General features: G+C 27.9%; 2 protein-coding genes across 5 annotated transcripts in view; one reads left to right on the forward strand and one right to left on the reverse strand.

Moving 5' to 3' along the window:
- Nucleotides 1–16423, reverse strand: part of LOC136989040 (protein timeless homolog) — a 110263-nt gene that overhangs the window by 40118 nt on the left and 53722 nt on the right. For all 4 annotated transcript variants that reach the window (XM_067287096.1, XM_067287097.1, XM_067287099.1 and 1 more), the window contains 5 exons: nucleotides 13388–13547; nucleotides 12583–12663; nucleotides 12117–12214; nucleotides 1382–1417; nucleotides 1258–1284 (listed from right to left, as the gene is read on the reverse strand). In XM_067287096.1, the coding sequence (XP_067143197.1) occupies nucleotides 1258–1284; nucleotides 1382–1417; nucleotides 12117–12214; nucleotides 12583–12663; nucleotides 13388–13547 (402 nt within the window). The remainder of the gene's footprint in view (nucleotides 1–1257; nucleotides 1285–1381; nucleotides 1418–12116; nucleotides 12215–12582; nucleotides 12664–13387; nucleotides 13548–16423) is intronic.
- Nucleotides 1794–4806, forward strand: LOC136989049 (leucine-rich repeat-containing protein 15-like). The gene has a single exon (XM_067287135.1). The coding sequence runs from the start codon at nucleotides 1831–1833 to the stop codon at nucleotides 4060–4062; it is 2232 nt and encodes a 743-aa protein (XP_067143236.1). The 5' UTR covers nucleotides 1794–1830; the 3' UTR covers nucleotides 4063–4806.

Here is a 16423-nt window from a genome sequence, read left to right on the forward strand (position 1 = left end):
TTTCTTAGCTCTTTGGACAACATTCTTAGCTTTGGTTGTGAAATTCTAGACATCAAACACAACTACTATTCAATAATTAATAATCGTCGGTTAGAGAAGTAAAATAATAATATATGTAACTTATAGATAATGTTAGTTGAATATATTCGGAGTATCTGCCATACTTTTTAGGTCCAAAAGGAAATACGACAAAATAACCAATATATGACGAAATTGCTACTCGAGATGCATCAAAATATCGTCAACGTGAAAAAGATCTTCTGTCCGTGCCTTCTCCTAAGGGAGGTTGGCGGCCAGCAAATACCACTGTTCTCTTTTGTGACTTCTATGAATAATTCTTCCGTATCCAGTCCAGTCTTCTTCTTCCTCTCGATCTTTTTCCATCAATTTTGCCTTCTAATGTGAGTTTGGGGATTTCGTGAAAAAGATAAACTTTTTACATCCACCGCGAGGATGGAATGTGTTCAATATACAAAAAATTCTTTATTGTCACATAGTCACAACGTCGGGCTAAAATTTTCAATCACATTTTAAATTTATTTAATTTAAAATATATGCTCTCCATCTCAAATTAGTAATGATGTTTTGCCGGTTATCTATCTAACTCCTTTCAGGGAAAAATTTTTGAATTGAAGTAACGTGACTTCCGGTTCGCACCGGAGGTCCCTATAGTTAATCGGGCCTCCTTTCCCTACGCTTTCCACGTTTGGTCTCGTCTTTCATCTAGTCAACTACGTTCTCGCGATTAAGGAAGGACAGAAACAGACAGAAGATAGTAGGAATTAATACAAATTGCAACCCAATATATATAGGCTAAAGTATCTTCTCACGAAATGAGCAATATATTGTCACGAACTTACCCATGATATCACGAAATAACCACCTGTATGCAACATAAAAAATATGCTCATAAAAAACTAAGATATAAATACATTTATAATGACAAAGCAATGCTGTTATCTTGAGAGTATGATCCCTTTAATTAGTAGTTAACATTTCCATTTACGAAATATATGTCCGGTAATTAAAGAATAATTAATTTTATCACGATTTTACCAATGTTTACCCTATATGATACATCTTTCAAATATACAAAACAAATCTATAAAGTTTTATAAAGTATTCTATAACGCCCAAAAAATTAATCTAGAATTGTATTTTTAATACTTAAATTAATAATCGTCCTACAATGAAATTATTTACAGTTATGTTGATAATGCAAACAACATTATTATGGTAACTGATAATTAAACATACCTTCTTCCGTCATATTGTCTTCAATTTCTGAAAATCAAGAGAAGAAATGTTATTTCTAATAACATTTAATAACTGAGAATTATTAAAATATATAACATATATTAAATATGGTTTTCATGAATACCTTGTTCGTCGTTTTGATTGGCATTATCGCCCGGATCTGCAATAATATAAAAGAAATTTTAATTTATGCGATTTAATTGAATATATTTTCACGAATGTATAATTTACATAATTTAAACGTATAAATTAAATGTATATGAAGTATATCTACGATCAAGGTCGTCGAATGTTTCCACTAAACGTTAGCATTAATATATTTGGATGAATTCAGATTAATTAAGTAAATTAAAAACAAGATAAACTCCTAAAATTTCAGCATTATGCCTTTTATAGATTTTTATTACAATAATTTGATATACCCTCATTTATTTTCTTCTAAATCGACATAATAAACTATAAATCAAACTTTGTAATAACGGAATCACAGCTTATTTCCGGAGATAATGCCAATACGGGAAATAGACTAGGAGTAAATTAGTCAAACGAGTAGTTGTTTAAACCAGTATTCTAATGGATATTAAGGGATTATTATTTGTTTTTCTCTCATTATTTCTTAATTTGACGTTCTCGAACACCGAATGTCCCGATATTTGTTTCTGTGATGATAACATACAATACGTAGTTTGTGTAGGTGATGGATTATGGGCAATCCCACAAGATTTACCGGAGACGGCTGTCAAACTAGAACTGAGGAATTTTTTGGAAAATATTCTCTCTGTCGAGGATTTTAAAGATTTGATAAACCTGCGAGAACTGAAACTGCAACAAATGCAAATTACTACTATAGAGGCTGGAACATTTAATGCATTGAAAAATTTATCTCGATTGGAAATGAATCAAAATCTACTTTCCAGTTTGACAGAAGGCATTTTCGAAGGGCTGAAACTGCTACGTTACCTTGATATTTCGTCAAATAAGCTGCTTGATATTGAAAAAGCATTCCAATATCTCGGAGAGTTGGAACAATTAAATCTTCGAGCCAATGAACTATCTCGACTAACAGAAAACAGTTTTACCGGATTAAATAAGGTACAATATTTGAATCTAGATTCTAATAAGATAAACTATATTCACAACGAAACTTTTCAATATCTAAAAAGTTTAGCTCATTTAATACTCAGCAATAATCCTCTTATGAAGTTTCCTCACTTAACTTTTTCTAGTACAAGACTTCAATATATTGATTTATCTCGAATTGGCATAGACAGTGTTCCGCAGGGTCTTAAAAGATACGTGAGAGATCTTCGATTGGCCAAAAATAATTTAACTGTAATACATCGAGGTGAATTTGACAGTTATATTTATTTAGGTTTACTTGTTTTGGACGATAATAACATAACTGAAATTGAAAATAACTCTTTTTCAAATCAAAACTACTTGATGAGACTTTGGTTAAACGGTAACAAATTAACAAATGTACCATCGAATCTACCTTCAAGTCTTAGATCGCTTTATATCGAAGAAAATCATTTAATCGGCCTGCCTAATTACAGTTTTCGAGGTTTGATCGAATTAGAGCAATTGTTTTTACAAAGAAACAAAATAGAAAATATTTCTAACAGTGCATTTTATGATCTGAAAAATTTGCAGCATTTAGATCTGCAGGCTAATTTGATAACAATTTTAACTGATGGATTATTTGCTAACTTAACATCTTTAGAAACATTGGATATTTCTCAAAATAATATTAAAAAAATAGAATCTAAATGTTTCCTGCCATTAACAAAATTATCTACATTGCATTTAGCAAGAACTAAATCTAAAACTATTTTAGAAAATGGCTTATTTTATCCTCTTAAAAATCTAATCAACTTAGATCTATACGACAGTCCAGAAATAACGAAAATAATAGTAAATTCCACTGAAATCCTTAAAAATCTTAAAAATGTTCAGCAGTTAAATCTTCGAAGCAATAACTTAAAAAATTTACGTCAAGATTTCCCTTCTTTTTTCCCTAACCTAAAGATGATTAAGTTAAATGAAAATATATGGGAATGTGATCAAAATATTCTTTGGCTAATCCAATGGATAAAAACAGAAACAAGTGTGACTTTTTATGAAAAACAAAGTATTTTATGTGCATCTCCACCTGCTATGAAAAATAAACAAATCATTTTTCTAAATAGGAAAGATTTTATAAATGAAAATCCAACAATTTCTATAGAAATAACAACAATAAATCAAAAAGCATACACATCTCAAGTTACTATCAAAGGCTATAACACAACAATAAAACCAGTTGCATCAGATAATTTTACAACTTTAGAAAATGGAAAAATCTCAAATGATAACAGTTATGAAGTAGTGAATACAGGTTACAAATTAAAAAATTATACAACTGATTTGTCAACAAATATTTATAAAATGGAAACTTTAACAAGTGCTCCAACATTTAAAGAACTTATTACACAAAAAACTTCAAAAGAAAAGATCACAAATAGTATTGTAATAGCTTGTGTGGTTCTTGTATGTGTAATACTTATCATTTTGGTAGTAATGATTTTTCATAAAATAAAACATAAAAACAATATTTCATATTCAGCACAAACCGACGAATCTGATATAATAACTGAAATGAATACTGGTGAAGGAATAGGAAACAAGCTGTATTATGTAGTAGAAAATCCAAACATGCTTGGTGATTCAAATTCAGATACTTATTCAAATGCTTCTTTGCAATATGTATCCAATCCTATGTCTATTGAATCAAAAACTCAATATATTAATGGAATATTTCCATAACAGAAAACTTAAGCAAAATGATTCTAAATAAAAATTAATATACTTAAAAAGTCTCAACTAATAGAGCATTTTTCTTAGGTGGCACCCATTAATTATGTGTACAGTTTAAGGAGAGAAATGAGTTTGTTAAAAGTACATGAAGGGGAAGGAAAAGTCAAAGTATTTTTGTGGGCTGCATGGTCCTTTTTTTACTTGTATTAGTGGCATTCAAATTTGTTTTTATAAGCTCACTTACTAATCATGTAAATAAACTATCAGAAAATATTTTCATAACTTTTTAAAATCATTTCTTCATTATCAGGTCTGTGAACTATTGTAAACATAACTGAAAAGGAAAAAATTTGCTAAAGGTACTGTACATAACAGGAAGGGGAGTTAAAAGTAGCTCAAAAACTGTACATGTAATTAATGAACAGCTCCTTAATACTGCTATTTTCTTAAAGCAAATTACTGTATAATTCTGAAGATCTATTTTAAGCTGTTTTTCAACAGTTTTATAAAGGTTTATATATGAAATACTGAAATATAAGAAAATGTGTAAATACTGGTTTATATATGAAAATGTTTCTTTATCTACAATTTTCATAAAAACAGTGCTAATAAATTCATTATGACTTTATAAAAATGTAGTGAATTATAAAACAAAAAAAAAATTATATATATATATGTATATATTTATTGTGAAATGATTAATTACAACATTTTGATTGCCTTTATGTTATATTATTTCAAATGCAAATAAAAACCTGCTATAAATTAATATTTTCTGTTATATTTTAAAATTTATTTATTCTTTCTTGTAATAATATTTAATATTACAATATAAAAAATTCATTTAATTAACTTAAAGAAGACAATTTCAAAACATAAATTTATATAAATTTACTAACAAATATTCCAGAATGAAATTCACCCAGTAAAAATTTAAATAATAAAAGCAAATGGCAAACAGATATTAAAAAATAGTGATCTATTTGCCAGAAATATCAAATTTCAGGAAATTAGACAAATCATCATGAACTTCATCAAAATTAATGGAAATATAGTGGAACCTCACTTAACGAGCACCTCGCACGAGTATTTCGCATAACAAGCAAAACAAATTGTAAAAATTTGCCTCGCATAATGAGTGATGAGGAGAGGGGAAGTCCAAAATTGTGCACATGCGGTACGCTCCATCAGTCTGTGTTTAGCACTCATTCCGCTAGCATCTTAGTGTCACTTCTGATCACACATTTTTCCAAATTTTTCCAACACATATTACGTATAAATATCAACAACCATAGCCAGTTATATAATAAACATGCCAACCAATATGCCAAATTCTTGGGTCATTAAATTTAATGACCAATTCCAAATTAAATTTTAGAAATGTCTGAATTAAAAATTAACTATTTATAATTATTAAATTTAATACAAGATGGAAACATAACTGCCTACCTCTAGTCAAATTAATTAATTTCTAATATTTAATTATAGCATTTACATAACCCAAGAATTTAGCATATCGTTTGGAGTGTTTATCAAACATATTAGCTGTGATTTTTTTTTTGTTTCTGCAAATTGAATTCTCATTCCAGGTTGGTTCATTCCGCGCTAGAAGAAATGATGATGATGAGATTCACACTCCTTAACAGTGAATACTGTACAATTTTTTTTGAATAAACCTTATACATAAAACATTTGAGCATTTTTTCAGCATGGTCGTATTTTACATTAATTTCTAAGGGAAAAATTGTTTTGCTTAATGAGTGTTTTGCATTACGAGTAAGACTCTGGAATGAATTATGCTTGTTAAGCGAGTTTCCACTGTATAACTGAAAATTTTGTGACTTTTAGATTGTCATTTTTAATTATACTATTAAATACAAAAAACAGAATAATAATAATTAATTATGTAAGAACAAATAATAAAAAAATTTAATTAAATATTAATTTGTCTTCTAGAAACATTCTTTATAAAACAATCAAAACAAAATTAGTTATTTCAAATAAAATATATTGCTTTAAGCCAATGGACTCCTAATCCAAACTTGTATTAATTTGAACCAAGTTTGCTTGTTCTGAAGCTAAATTAAAAGTCAAAAACAAAAATAAATTGTCGATTAATATTTTGTATAAACATTGAATTTGTAAAATTAATATGTACTACACATCTTAACATAAATATGTATATCAAAATATATGTGTGTTCATCTATAGTCCTTTTCAATTTCTTTTTCTTTATATATAGAGCAATGTTCTAAACTTTTCACTAATCTGAATAACTTGATATAATAATTAATTCAGATTACCAAGAGTGCACTGTGTTATCTAAATTAATAAACAGATAATTTATTTTATTTAAATTTTATGCTTTTTGACATGTGAGCATTAAGAAGACATACAGTATAATACAACAGATCTAGTATTTCCAGATCATTTCTATCCCAAATACTAACTGGATTTACATATAATTTATTGATTAGTTTGCAATTTTTTGTTGTTCAATTAGATATCTATCTGAATGCATATACATGATATAATATCAAAATTATTAATGACCTAACATTCCCTACTTCAATAAAATTAATATCCTTAATATTAAGAAATGTTTGAAAATCATTATACTAAAGATATATTTCAGATAATATATATCTGTAATATATTTATCTAAAATGGTTATCATAAATCCTCAGCCATGTAAACAGACTCACTTAATTGATCATGGGCAATTAAATGAAACATTTTTCTTTTAGTACCATAGTACCATAGAGATTAATTTCTGCTATATAATATTATGCAGTAAAATGGATTTGTATAGACCATTGAGACCATTGCCTAGTAATGACACATTTATGGATATCAAAATCATTCTTATGGATAGATGTTATCAAACAACAGCCAACAAGAAACATTTTCCATTCAAAAGTTATAGTGACTTATGATGAAAACATTATTGAGCTAGTGCAAAAAAAAAAAAAAAAAAAAAATCATTTTTATATGATCAGTCTTGGAGTGAATATAAAGATAAAATTTAAAAAAAATAATAATATACATATAAAAATTTTGAAAGAATTAGAAACTGCTGGTAATTCTAATCTTGTCTGCTACTGAATGGAATACTTATGGTAGAAAACATCTAGTGTGATCAAGTATCCATTTCACTACTCTGTAATGGATGTGACTGAAATTGATGAAACTGCCACATAATTGCCCATGGACGATTGATATAAATTTTGGCTCTGAATAAACAAACTACACTGTTGAAAAAATATTTTTTTTAATATGTTTCTCTTTTTGCCATATGTACTATAAGGAAGTTAAATGAATCTATACAATACAATAAAAGTAATTCAAATAACAATTAAATTTATTAGACTTGATTAAAATTACCTTCTCAGTACTGGAACAAATTAATAAGCACATTTAAATAAACCTTTAACTTCCAGTAACAAAAATTTTTAATGTAAAGGTTTAGTTAAATGTGTTTACTAGACTTGATTAATAATATAATAATTTTGAACATATGTAAGCACTTATCTTTCTTAATAATTTAAAAACATCATACATTCTGGCATATATGTCAACCACAAGATTTTCAGCTCAAATTTCAAGTTTTAGATTTATATCTGCCATATAAACCCACCTTCAAAATATATATTACCGGTCTAGAACTGAGATATGAATATGATTGACAACAGATTGGAAAGAACACACAAAACCACACACATCAAGACACTAATCATAATATCTTTCAATGTATATTTTATATAACTCAAACAAAAAGGGATGTCTGCAACAAAATTCACACAGGACATCAAGCAACTGCTAAAAATCTTCAGTAGGTTATCTTGTTAAAAATAAGCATTGTAATACCAGGATTATGGAATTTATTTCTTCAGTCCTGAAATCCCAGAATTTATTATTCTTATTTCTGAAAAATTATCAGTGGCATGCAGTGACATATGATGATAGGGAAGTTGTGTTTCCATAAAAATTTTAAACAAATACTGGAAATGACAAAGATAAACAGTTTATTTATTTTAATTCTAAAATAGATAATTGGATATGTCACGTATGGAATGGCCATTTCTGTGATAACCAATGATTACATCTTTTTCAAAATCAGACAGCTCTGAACTGCATGGCATTTTGCATGCGACCAATGCTGATTTTCTTTCCCACTTGATATTTATCCATGGCAGCCATGATGTGTATTAAGACAGTGAATGTCACTGTTTGCAGGGGGTGTCCAATTACTTTCTGGTAGATAGTGTATGCCCTAGTGCAGGGATGTCCAACCTGCAGCCCACTTAATATTTTTATGTGGCTCACTGCACCCTAAATTTTTTCGGTACATTTTCATTTATTTTGGTAAAGTATGTCGTAAAAATTATTCTTGTTTCACTGGATACACTTTGATATTGTAATGATGTAATTGGTGCTAGAAAACTGTTTTATCTAGATAACTGTATTACCCCACATGCATAACATATTGTTGTAAACAATTCTTTTTGTGCATGAAAAACATCAAAACTGCTGAAAGAAATAAGTTGAGTGATTCCCATTTAACTAACATTCTTAGAATTAAGACTAGTACCATAAAAGCAGATATTCGCAATATTATAAAAGGAAGGCAATGTCAAAAATCGCATTGAATTTATTTTTATTTTGTGTGAGTATAATTTCATTTTTACTATCAATAATACAGTATTTTTTATAATTATATATATTTGTTATTAAAATTTTAAACTTTTTAAAAGCATATATTTATATAAAGTACCTTTGTGGTCCACTGAATGTACCTAAATTTCTAATTTGGCCCATTAGGAAAAAAGGTTGGACAACCCTGCCCTAGTGGATAAAGACAGTTGCATTCTTATTTGTATGAAATACTGTAAGACATCTATAATAGATTATAAAGCATTAACCAAAGAAAATGTCAATTATAGATTTATTTATTTTATATGTAAATATAAATATAGCTATGTGTCAAACTATCATGATATACTTTTATTTTTTTTTTTATAATGATATTAACTGTATCCAAACAAAATTTTATATATGGGCTCTTGTAATATGTTTTAGCTTACTAATTAATGTTTCATTAATCTCAAAAGTAAAAATTCTTAGGGTCTTGATCTTACAAAATGACAGCCTGCTTACTGGTTCGGTGGGTAGAAAAGATGAAAGGCAGTTGGTCACATTGTCTCCATGGATCCTTCAGTTCAGTTACAAAATTAAACACAAATTAACTAACCTTGAGCCTTGAATGGCTATTCAAATAACTCAATAAAAAGTAATATCTTTTAATGAATTTCTTTATTTCCATGTATATTGTCAATCTCAAAATCCCAAGGTTTGTATCTACCTAATCCTGGAATTTTGGGATTGACATTTTGGAGAGGATTGAATTGAATTCTGAGAGTTCAATTCCTAGGTAAGAACTCTATTGCTTATCTGCTTATCAGATCTACTGGTTGTTATTATTATATACATATATATATATATATGTGTGTGTATGTATGTATATATGTATATGTATGTATATATACACACACACACACACACATTCTTGGATTATTATTAACATTAATCTTTATAATTTTAATCAACTTATTTTAAGCTAATAATAATGTACTCTCTTTAAATAATAAGTTGAAAATTTTATTGTATTTTAAACTACACTAGTGTGCAAAACTTAAGCAACAACATAATTTTTAAGCAGACAGATATGAAATTGTAGAAAAGGGCTTGTTGCGATCAGTACAATGAACACCCAGTTCAGTAGAAAGGTGATTCATATGCAGGAAGACATCACAGGTGACATGAGAGCACACAAAATGTGTGCAGTCAGCACACTCAGTGCAAAACTACAATAAAAAAGAAGGCTTTGATTCCATACTGTATGTGTTCTATTCATTTTTGCACTAGTATGCTTTCTTCATCCTTGAAGTACAAACTACTGTCTCTGTATTCTGAATTTCATGTCTCCCAGGTGATGATTTCTTGTGAAATTACAGCAAAACAAACAATCATTGTTTATGTTTTGCACACCAGTGTATATATGTATTTTATATCCCTTTTTTGTTTTGCCTGGTTGTTCATCAAACAATTGTTAGCTATCAGACAAAATGTCCTTTGCACCCATACTTCAAAGATGTGTGAATGTAACACTGGGATTGTTTGTTACCAAACAATGTTGTAAGGAATTTTGCCTACTTTTCCGATTTTAGGGATCCCCTTCCAAACTTTTAGCAATAATGATTAAAAATAATTCAGAGAAACAAATTAGAAGAAAAGAATTATCAATTGTTATAAATCTCACAACACTCAGAGGAAAAGATAAAGGGGATGACTGTTGTTTCCCCTTTTTCAAGTGTTAGGTGACAGGTGTTACTTTATCCATATCATATGAACACACACAATTCATAATAGACAGGAGAAAAAAGAAGACTAAAGAATAACCAATCAGGCTTATTTTTCATTACCTCAACTTCCTCCAGAATAAAATCATGATTGGTCAAAAAAAAGAATAAAACAAATGGGAGAGATGAAAATCACTCAGCAAGGGAAAGGAAGAGAAAGCAGAAAGTGAGAGAGAAAGACAGAGAAACAGGAAGAAAATGAAGAAAGAGAGAGAGAAAAGAAGAGAGTGAAATCAACATCCAGAAAAAGAGTCAACTCCTAGAAAAGACGGCTAACACAACCAGCACTGCACCCGAGGAGTGTGATGAATCTGGAGAAAATAGAGTCAGCAAAAAGAGAGAAATAAGGAAAGAAAAGGATACAGTGCAAAAGGAACTGAAAAGAAGCCAGAAGGTTTTTGAAGAGAAGACAACTGTTTTCCTGATATGTTGTATCACAAACTTTAAGATAGCCTATTTCTATATTAGTAAAATGGGTAACTTCCAAGGAAAGACTTTGTATTTAATATTAATTTAAAACTTAATTCTAATGTTATATTTAGTATTTTTCTTTTTGTAATAAATTTTCCTTTTTATTCTTAAGTTCGGTTAATTGATTTTGCATTCACCCTCCTGAGAGGCTCATTCCTACTCTTCAGAGTGACACTTGCTCTCATGCCTTACATATCTGTCCTCTCTAGAATCTAAATTGGAAGTGTGTTCGATAATACACACCTGGTGGCAAGATCCTACCTAAAACTCCCAGAACACAATTTTTGATGGCCCAAGTCCCCACAATATTAAAGCCAAAATCAACATCTCCAGTAAAATATTAATAGTTTATGTAGCATAGTACTGCTACATGATAGTATATGAATATAGAATATTGTAGTACCATTTGACATTTAAAAATTTTCTACACAAAACAACTATTAATTTAAATTGTATAAACAGTGTCTTCCAAAAAATGCTAATGTTTTAAATTATTGTAATTATGCCAATTATTATCTGAGAATGTCTTAATGTACATTAAATCATTAGAAAACTTCCAAGTTTCATATTTGTCCATTACAATTTCTCTATTTGTGCAGCTTACGTCACATGGCATGGCACACACCCACAATACTCAAATTCTTCCTGCAATTGCCACAACATAGCCATTGTCCCTCCTCCCATAGCAGCCAAAATTTTACAGCTCCTGCAGTTTACTCATGTTGCACAAAGATGAGTGATTCTGACTTTGCAAACTGCAGAACGCAAAATACCTTCTCTATTGCAAAGTTGCCATTTTCAGTTATGGTGCTTCCTAGAAGCAGTAGACAAAAGACTTTTGAATGTGACAGATGAAACTCGAACAATTACTCTATCAACTGGTATATGCTGCATACTTTTCAGATAATAATTAACGTAATTACATTAATTTAAAATGATTTCATTCATTTCGAAAGACCCTGTATTTTTAATCAGTTGAGACTGAGATTTTAAATATTTTTAAACTAGTCTTACTCTTTAACTTTATTCCAGAATTTAAATAACTAAATTTCTTCAATAAGTTATTTCAACAATATTCAAATGTAAAAATTTCAAAATTTCTAAAAATTTTCAGTTCTTTATTATTTCAGACAAGGGACTTATTTAAAATACATATATTAAAAAACTACTTACTTTGCACATCTGAAAAATAAATCTCTCTTAAAACTATAAATTCATTTTCAGGAGAAATTGTAGGTATACCAAAAACATCATTTTCAGGCCAAATATTTCTAAAATTAATAAAATGAACAATGGTGAATGATATGTTAGCTATTGAATGTCATTAATTATATATCATTTTACTTGCAATTGTGCGATGTTCCTATTATATTTTTTATTGAAACTCAAATATAGACATTTTAATAGTTATCGTCATATATAGTACATTCAATAATTTCTATAGTAAATATGTATATTTAAAATTATTACTAAAGATTATCAGATAATGATGATGCATTTATATTTAATTTATACATCATTAAAATATACTATTAAGATTCATTAGTATTTTACAATTGTTATAGATTTTTATTTAATACTAAATTAATTGAACTAAACTAATTATTTTTATATTAAAAATATAAAAGCAAAATCTAACCTTGCTGCTCGTAACAAACAAATGGCTTCTTTAACATTTTTCATTTGTAGTGTTTCCTTGATTTTTATTATTGCATTAATCCTAAAAAATAATTATTAATTAAATTATAGTTATTATTAATTAAATTATCAGTTTATTAGTGATACAATTAAATTATATCACTGTTAAATTGATGCTTGCTTTGTAAATTTTATATGTAATTATTAGTCATTATCATTATCTCATAAATCATTATATATAATGTGTATTTATGTTAGATAAGGAGTTCTATATCATTCAATATATCCACACCAAATTGGCATGAGCATTCTTCAACATTCTAGATAAAATACTGTAGAGGTCCCCATTCCCAACAACCCCCCTCTTAACTTAACCCAAGCAACACCAGGCACATGCAGCTCTTCTTCAACTCCTTAAAAAATACTGTACAACCAACTCTTATTTGGCTAAAGCCCACCCCCAGAAAGGCCCAGTAATGCCAGGTACACTCAGCTATTTATCTCATAAATTTAAATAAAATAAAATTTTAAATTTTTTAGATAATGTATAACAACATAATGAACCCTATAAAACTATAAATTATAATAGATAATGTACACCAGTACTCAACAAAATCATTTCATCTTACCAATTAGAATAAGTAACCATCATCAGGATATAAAAATATTCTAAATAAATAAATTTGGAACAGACAAACTTAATAGGTAAGGACAATGTCTGATTGGTTAAAAATATGGTTACAACTTAAATTAAAAAATAAATAATTTATATTCCAAAAAATACTTAAAATAATTACAAGATTTACCTTTGTTGATCTATTGTATGATCAGAAACAGGATCAAAAATAGATGTATTGCTTTCTTCTTCCTCTATTTTTTCTTGCAAAGCTGTAGATAAGTTTTCTGATAAATCTGACCATAATTTTTCATAATCTTCCTTATTTTCATTATTTAAAGTCTTTTTGGCTATTCAAGAAAGAAATTAATATATAATATATTTATATATAAGCTTATCTTATAATAATACAATTTAATGAATATAATTTATATTCTATAAATATCTTATATACAAATTAAATTAATTTCTAAACAAACATATTAAGACTAATTTCAGAATATGTTGACTCCATGAAAATATCAAGAAAAAATATACCAATGCTAAACTGATTAAAGAGTCAAAGTTTTTATTGGAATAAACGTTTTTCAAGACTCCATCATCCCATCATCAGATCTTAGAACAGTTATCAGAAATTAAAAAAAAAAAAAACATACTCTGGACCAGAATCAAATTTTCTGATTCAAACATTCTAGTGTCTAAAGATAAGATGGAGGATTTCTGAAAAATATTTAATCCAATAAAATTTTTGATTCTTTTAATTAGTATAGCATTGGCAAATTTCTTATTAGTAAACATGTAAATGCATGTTTATATACAATACAAATAATTCAGAAAAAATTATTTGGGCTTTATTTTAGCTGCAGCACACACCAAAGTGACAAGACAAGTGATCTAATGCATGATCTGGCATCTAACATGTCACTTCAAATGGAATAAATGGAAACATGTGTCAATACACAATGAGGTCATATATTTTCTCACCAAAAAAGGCTGCATCTAAAAGTGTTGTTTACTTACATCAGAACTAATGTAATAATATTCACTGAGTTCAATAAGTCTAAAGCATCTTCATCACTAGAAGAAGCCATGCTTACTAAATGAATTGTTGCTAGATCAATCCAATTTTCTTTGAGTCACGTCACTTGTATGTCACTTCCTTGTTATGGCCAAGTTACTGCCAGATCACTCATCACATCACTTCTGGCTTAGAAAACTCTCCAAAATTAAAACAGGTTCTAAAGAAGTCAAATTATTTTTATTAAATTTAATATATTTAAAGAAACTTGGATGTCTTCAGAATATATCCTGTTTTCTTTAAGATTTTATTTCATAAATTTAACTAGTGAATTTATATCATATGCTAGCCAAAATTTTTTATGACAGGTCAAGTTATAAGTTTTATAAGTTCTTTTTTTATTAAATATTAAAAACAATTTATTTAAAAAAAACCTTTTTTTTTAAAAATTTAAAATTTTTTAAGCCCAATAAATAATATAATTTTGGTATAATAAAAGTTTTACTAAATTGTGAATGCATTTACATATTCTAACAATCAACTTTCAGATATTAAATGAAAAAGAACAAACATATTACAAAAATTGAAACTTAAACATAGAATAAAATATTTCTGATGTTAAATATATTATAAATTTTAATAAAGTAAGACTATGCTTCTTAGATCTAATATTTGATAAACAGAAAACATCTGTTTTCTGTTTATTATGTATTAGACATAAGCTCTCTAAATATAATTAATAAATTAAAACAGAAATTAGTCAGATGGAATCAGTTTGAAATAGAACTATTTGAGCTCAGTCAGAATGATAGTTGGAAAAAAAGTAAGTTTAAACTATTAACTAAACTTACTGAAAACTTGTTAAATAAATGCAACGTGATATCTTTTATATTTATATAAAGTTAGGATAAGAGAATTAAATTATTTTAATGTGATATTAATATTTTTTAGTCCTTTGTAATTAAATTAATCAAAAACTTACTCAGTTTAAAATAACTGGTTAAAAAAACACAGGAATAATTATATAAAAAACAGTAAAACAGACATAAATAACTAGTACAAGCATTCCCTGTTTAATGTCAGTAATCAATCTGTGAGAATTGGAAGTTCTGTACAAAAATGTCATCTGGGAGTCTATTTCTCATTATTTTAAATGGGAAAACATAATGTCAATTCAGAATTTCCAAACAGTTTCCTAAAACATAATTAAAACACAATAAAATGGCTATACACAGTATAAGTAACAAATTATTTTGTTAGGTTTAAAATGTGTAAAACATTGCTTCCTGACCACCAAACAATTGTCAACAAATAGATACTTTGTTTGCAACAACAGATACAGTCTGCATGCCATACTATAAATATTAAACTTCTTGACATTCAGTGTGCTTTACAAAACATCTATCTACTGTACATATGATTCTGATGTACATTGGAACCTCGCTTAACAAGCATACTTCATTCTAGAGTCTTTGCGAAACACTCGTTAAGTGAAACAATTTTTCCATAGAAATTAATGTAAAATATGATAATGCATTCCATGCCGAAAAATATACTCAAATATTTTATGTATAATGTTTATTCAAAGAAAATTATACAATAAACATTGTCAAGGAGCGTGAATCATCATCATCATCTTTTCTTCTAGTGCGGAATGAACCAACCTGAAATGCAAATTTGATTTGAAAAACAACAACAAAAAAAAAAAAAAAAAAAATTCACAGCTAATATGTTTAATAAACACTCCAAATTATTGCTAAATTCTTGGGTTATGTAAATGCTATAATTAAATATTAGAAATTAATTAATCTGACTATAGGTAGGCAGTTATGCTTCCCTCTTGTATTAAATTTAATAATTATAAATAGTTAATTTTTAATTCAGACGTTTCTAAAATTTAATTTAGAATTGGTCATTAAATTTAATACGAGATGGGAGCATAACTGCCGACTTCTAGTCAAATTAATTAATTTTTAATATTTAATTATAGCTTTTACGTAGCCCAAGAATTTGGCATATCGTTTGGCGTGTTTATTATATAACGGGCTATGGTTGTTGATGTTTATACGTAATATGTGTTGGAAAAATGTGTGATCACAATCAACACTAAGATGCTAGCTGAACGAGTGCTAGATGGAGAATGCACACAATCTGGGACTTCCCCTCTCCTAGCCACTCATTATGCGAAAATTCGCTTGCTAAGAGAGT

Source organism: Centruroides vittatus, unplaced genomic scaffold (assembly GCF_030686945.1).
Source record: "Centruroides vittatus isolate TY-2023 unplaced genomic scaffold, ASM3068694v2 scaffold_435, whole genome shotgun sequence".
Taxonomy (NCBI): domain Eukaryota; kingdom Metazoa; phylum Arthropoda; class Arachnida; order Scorpiones; family Buthidae; genus Centruroides; species Centruroides vittatus.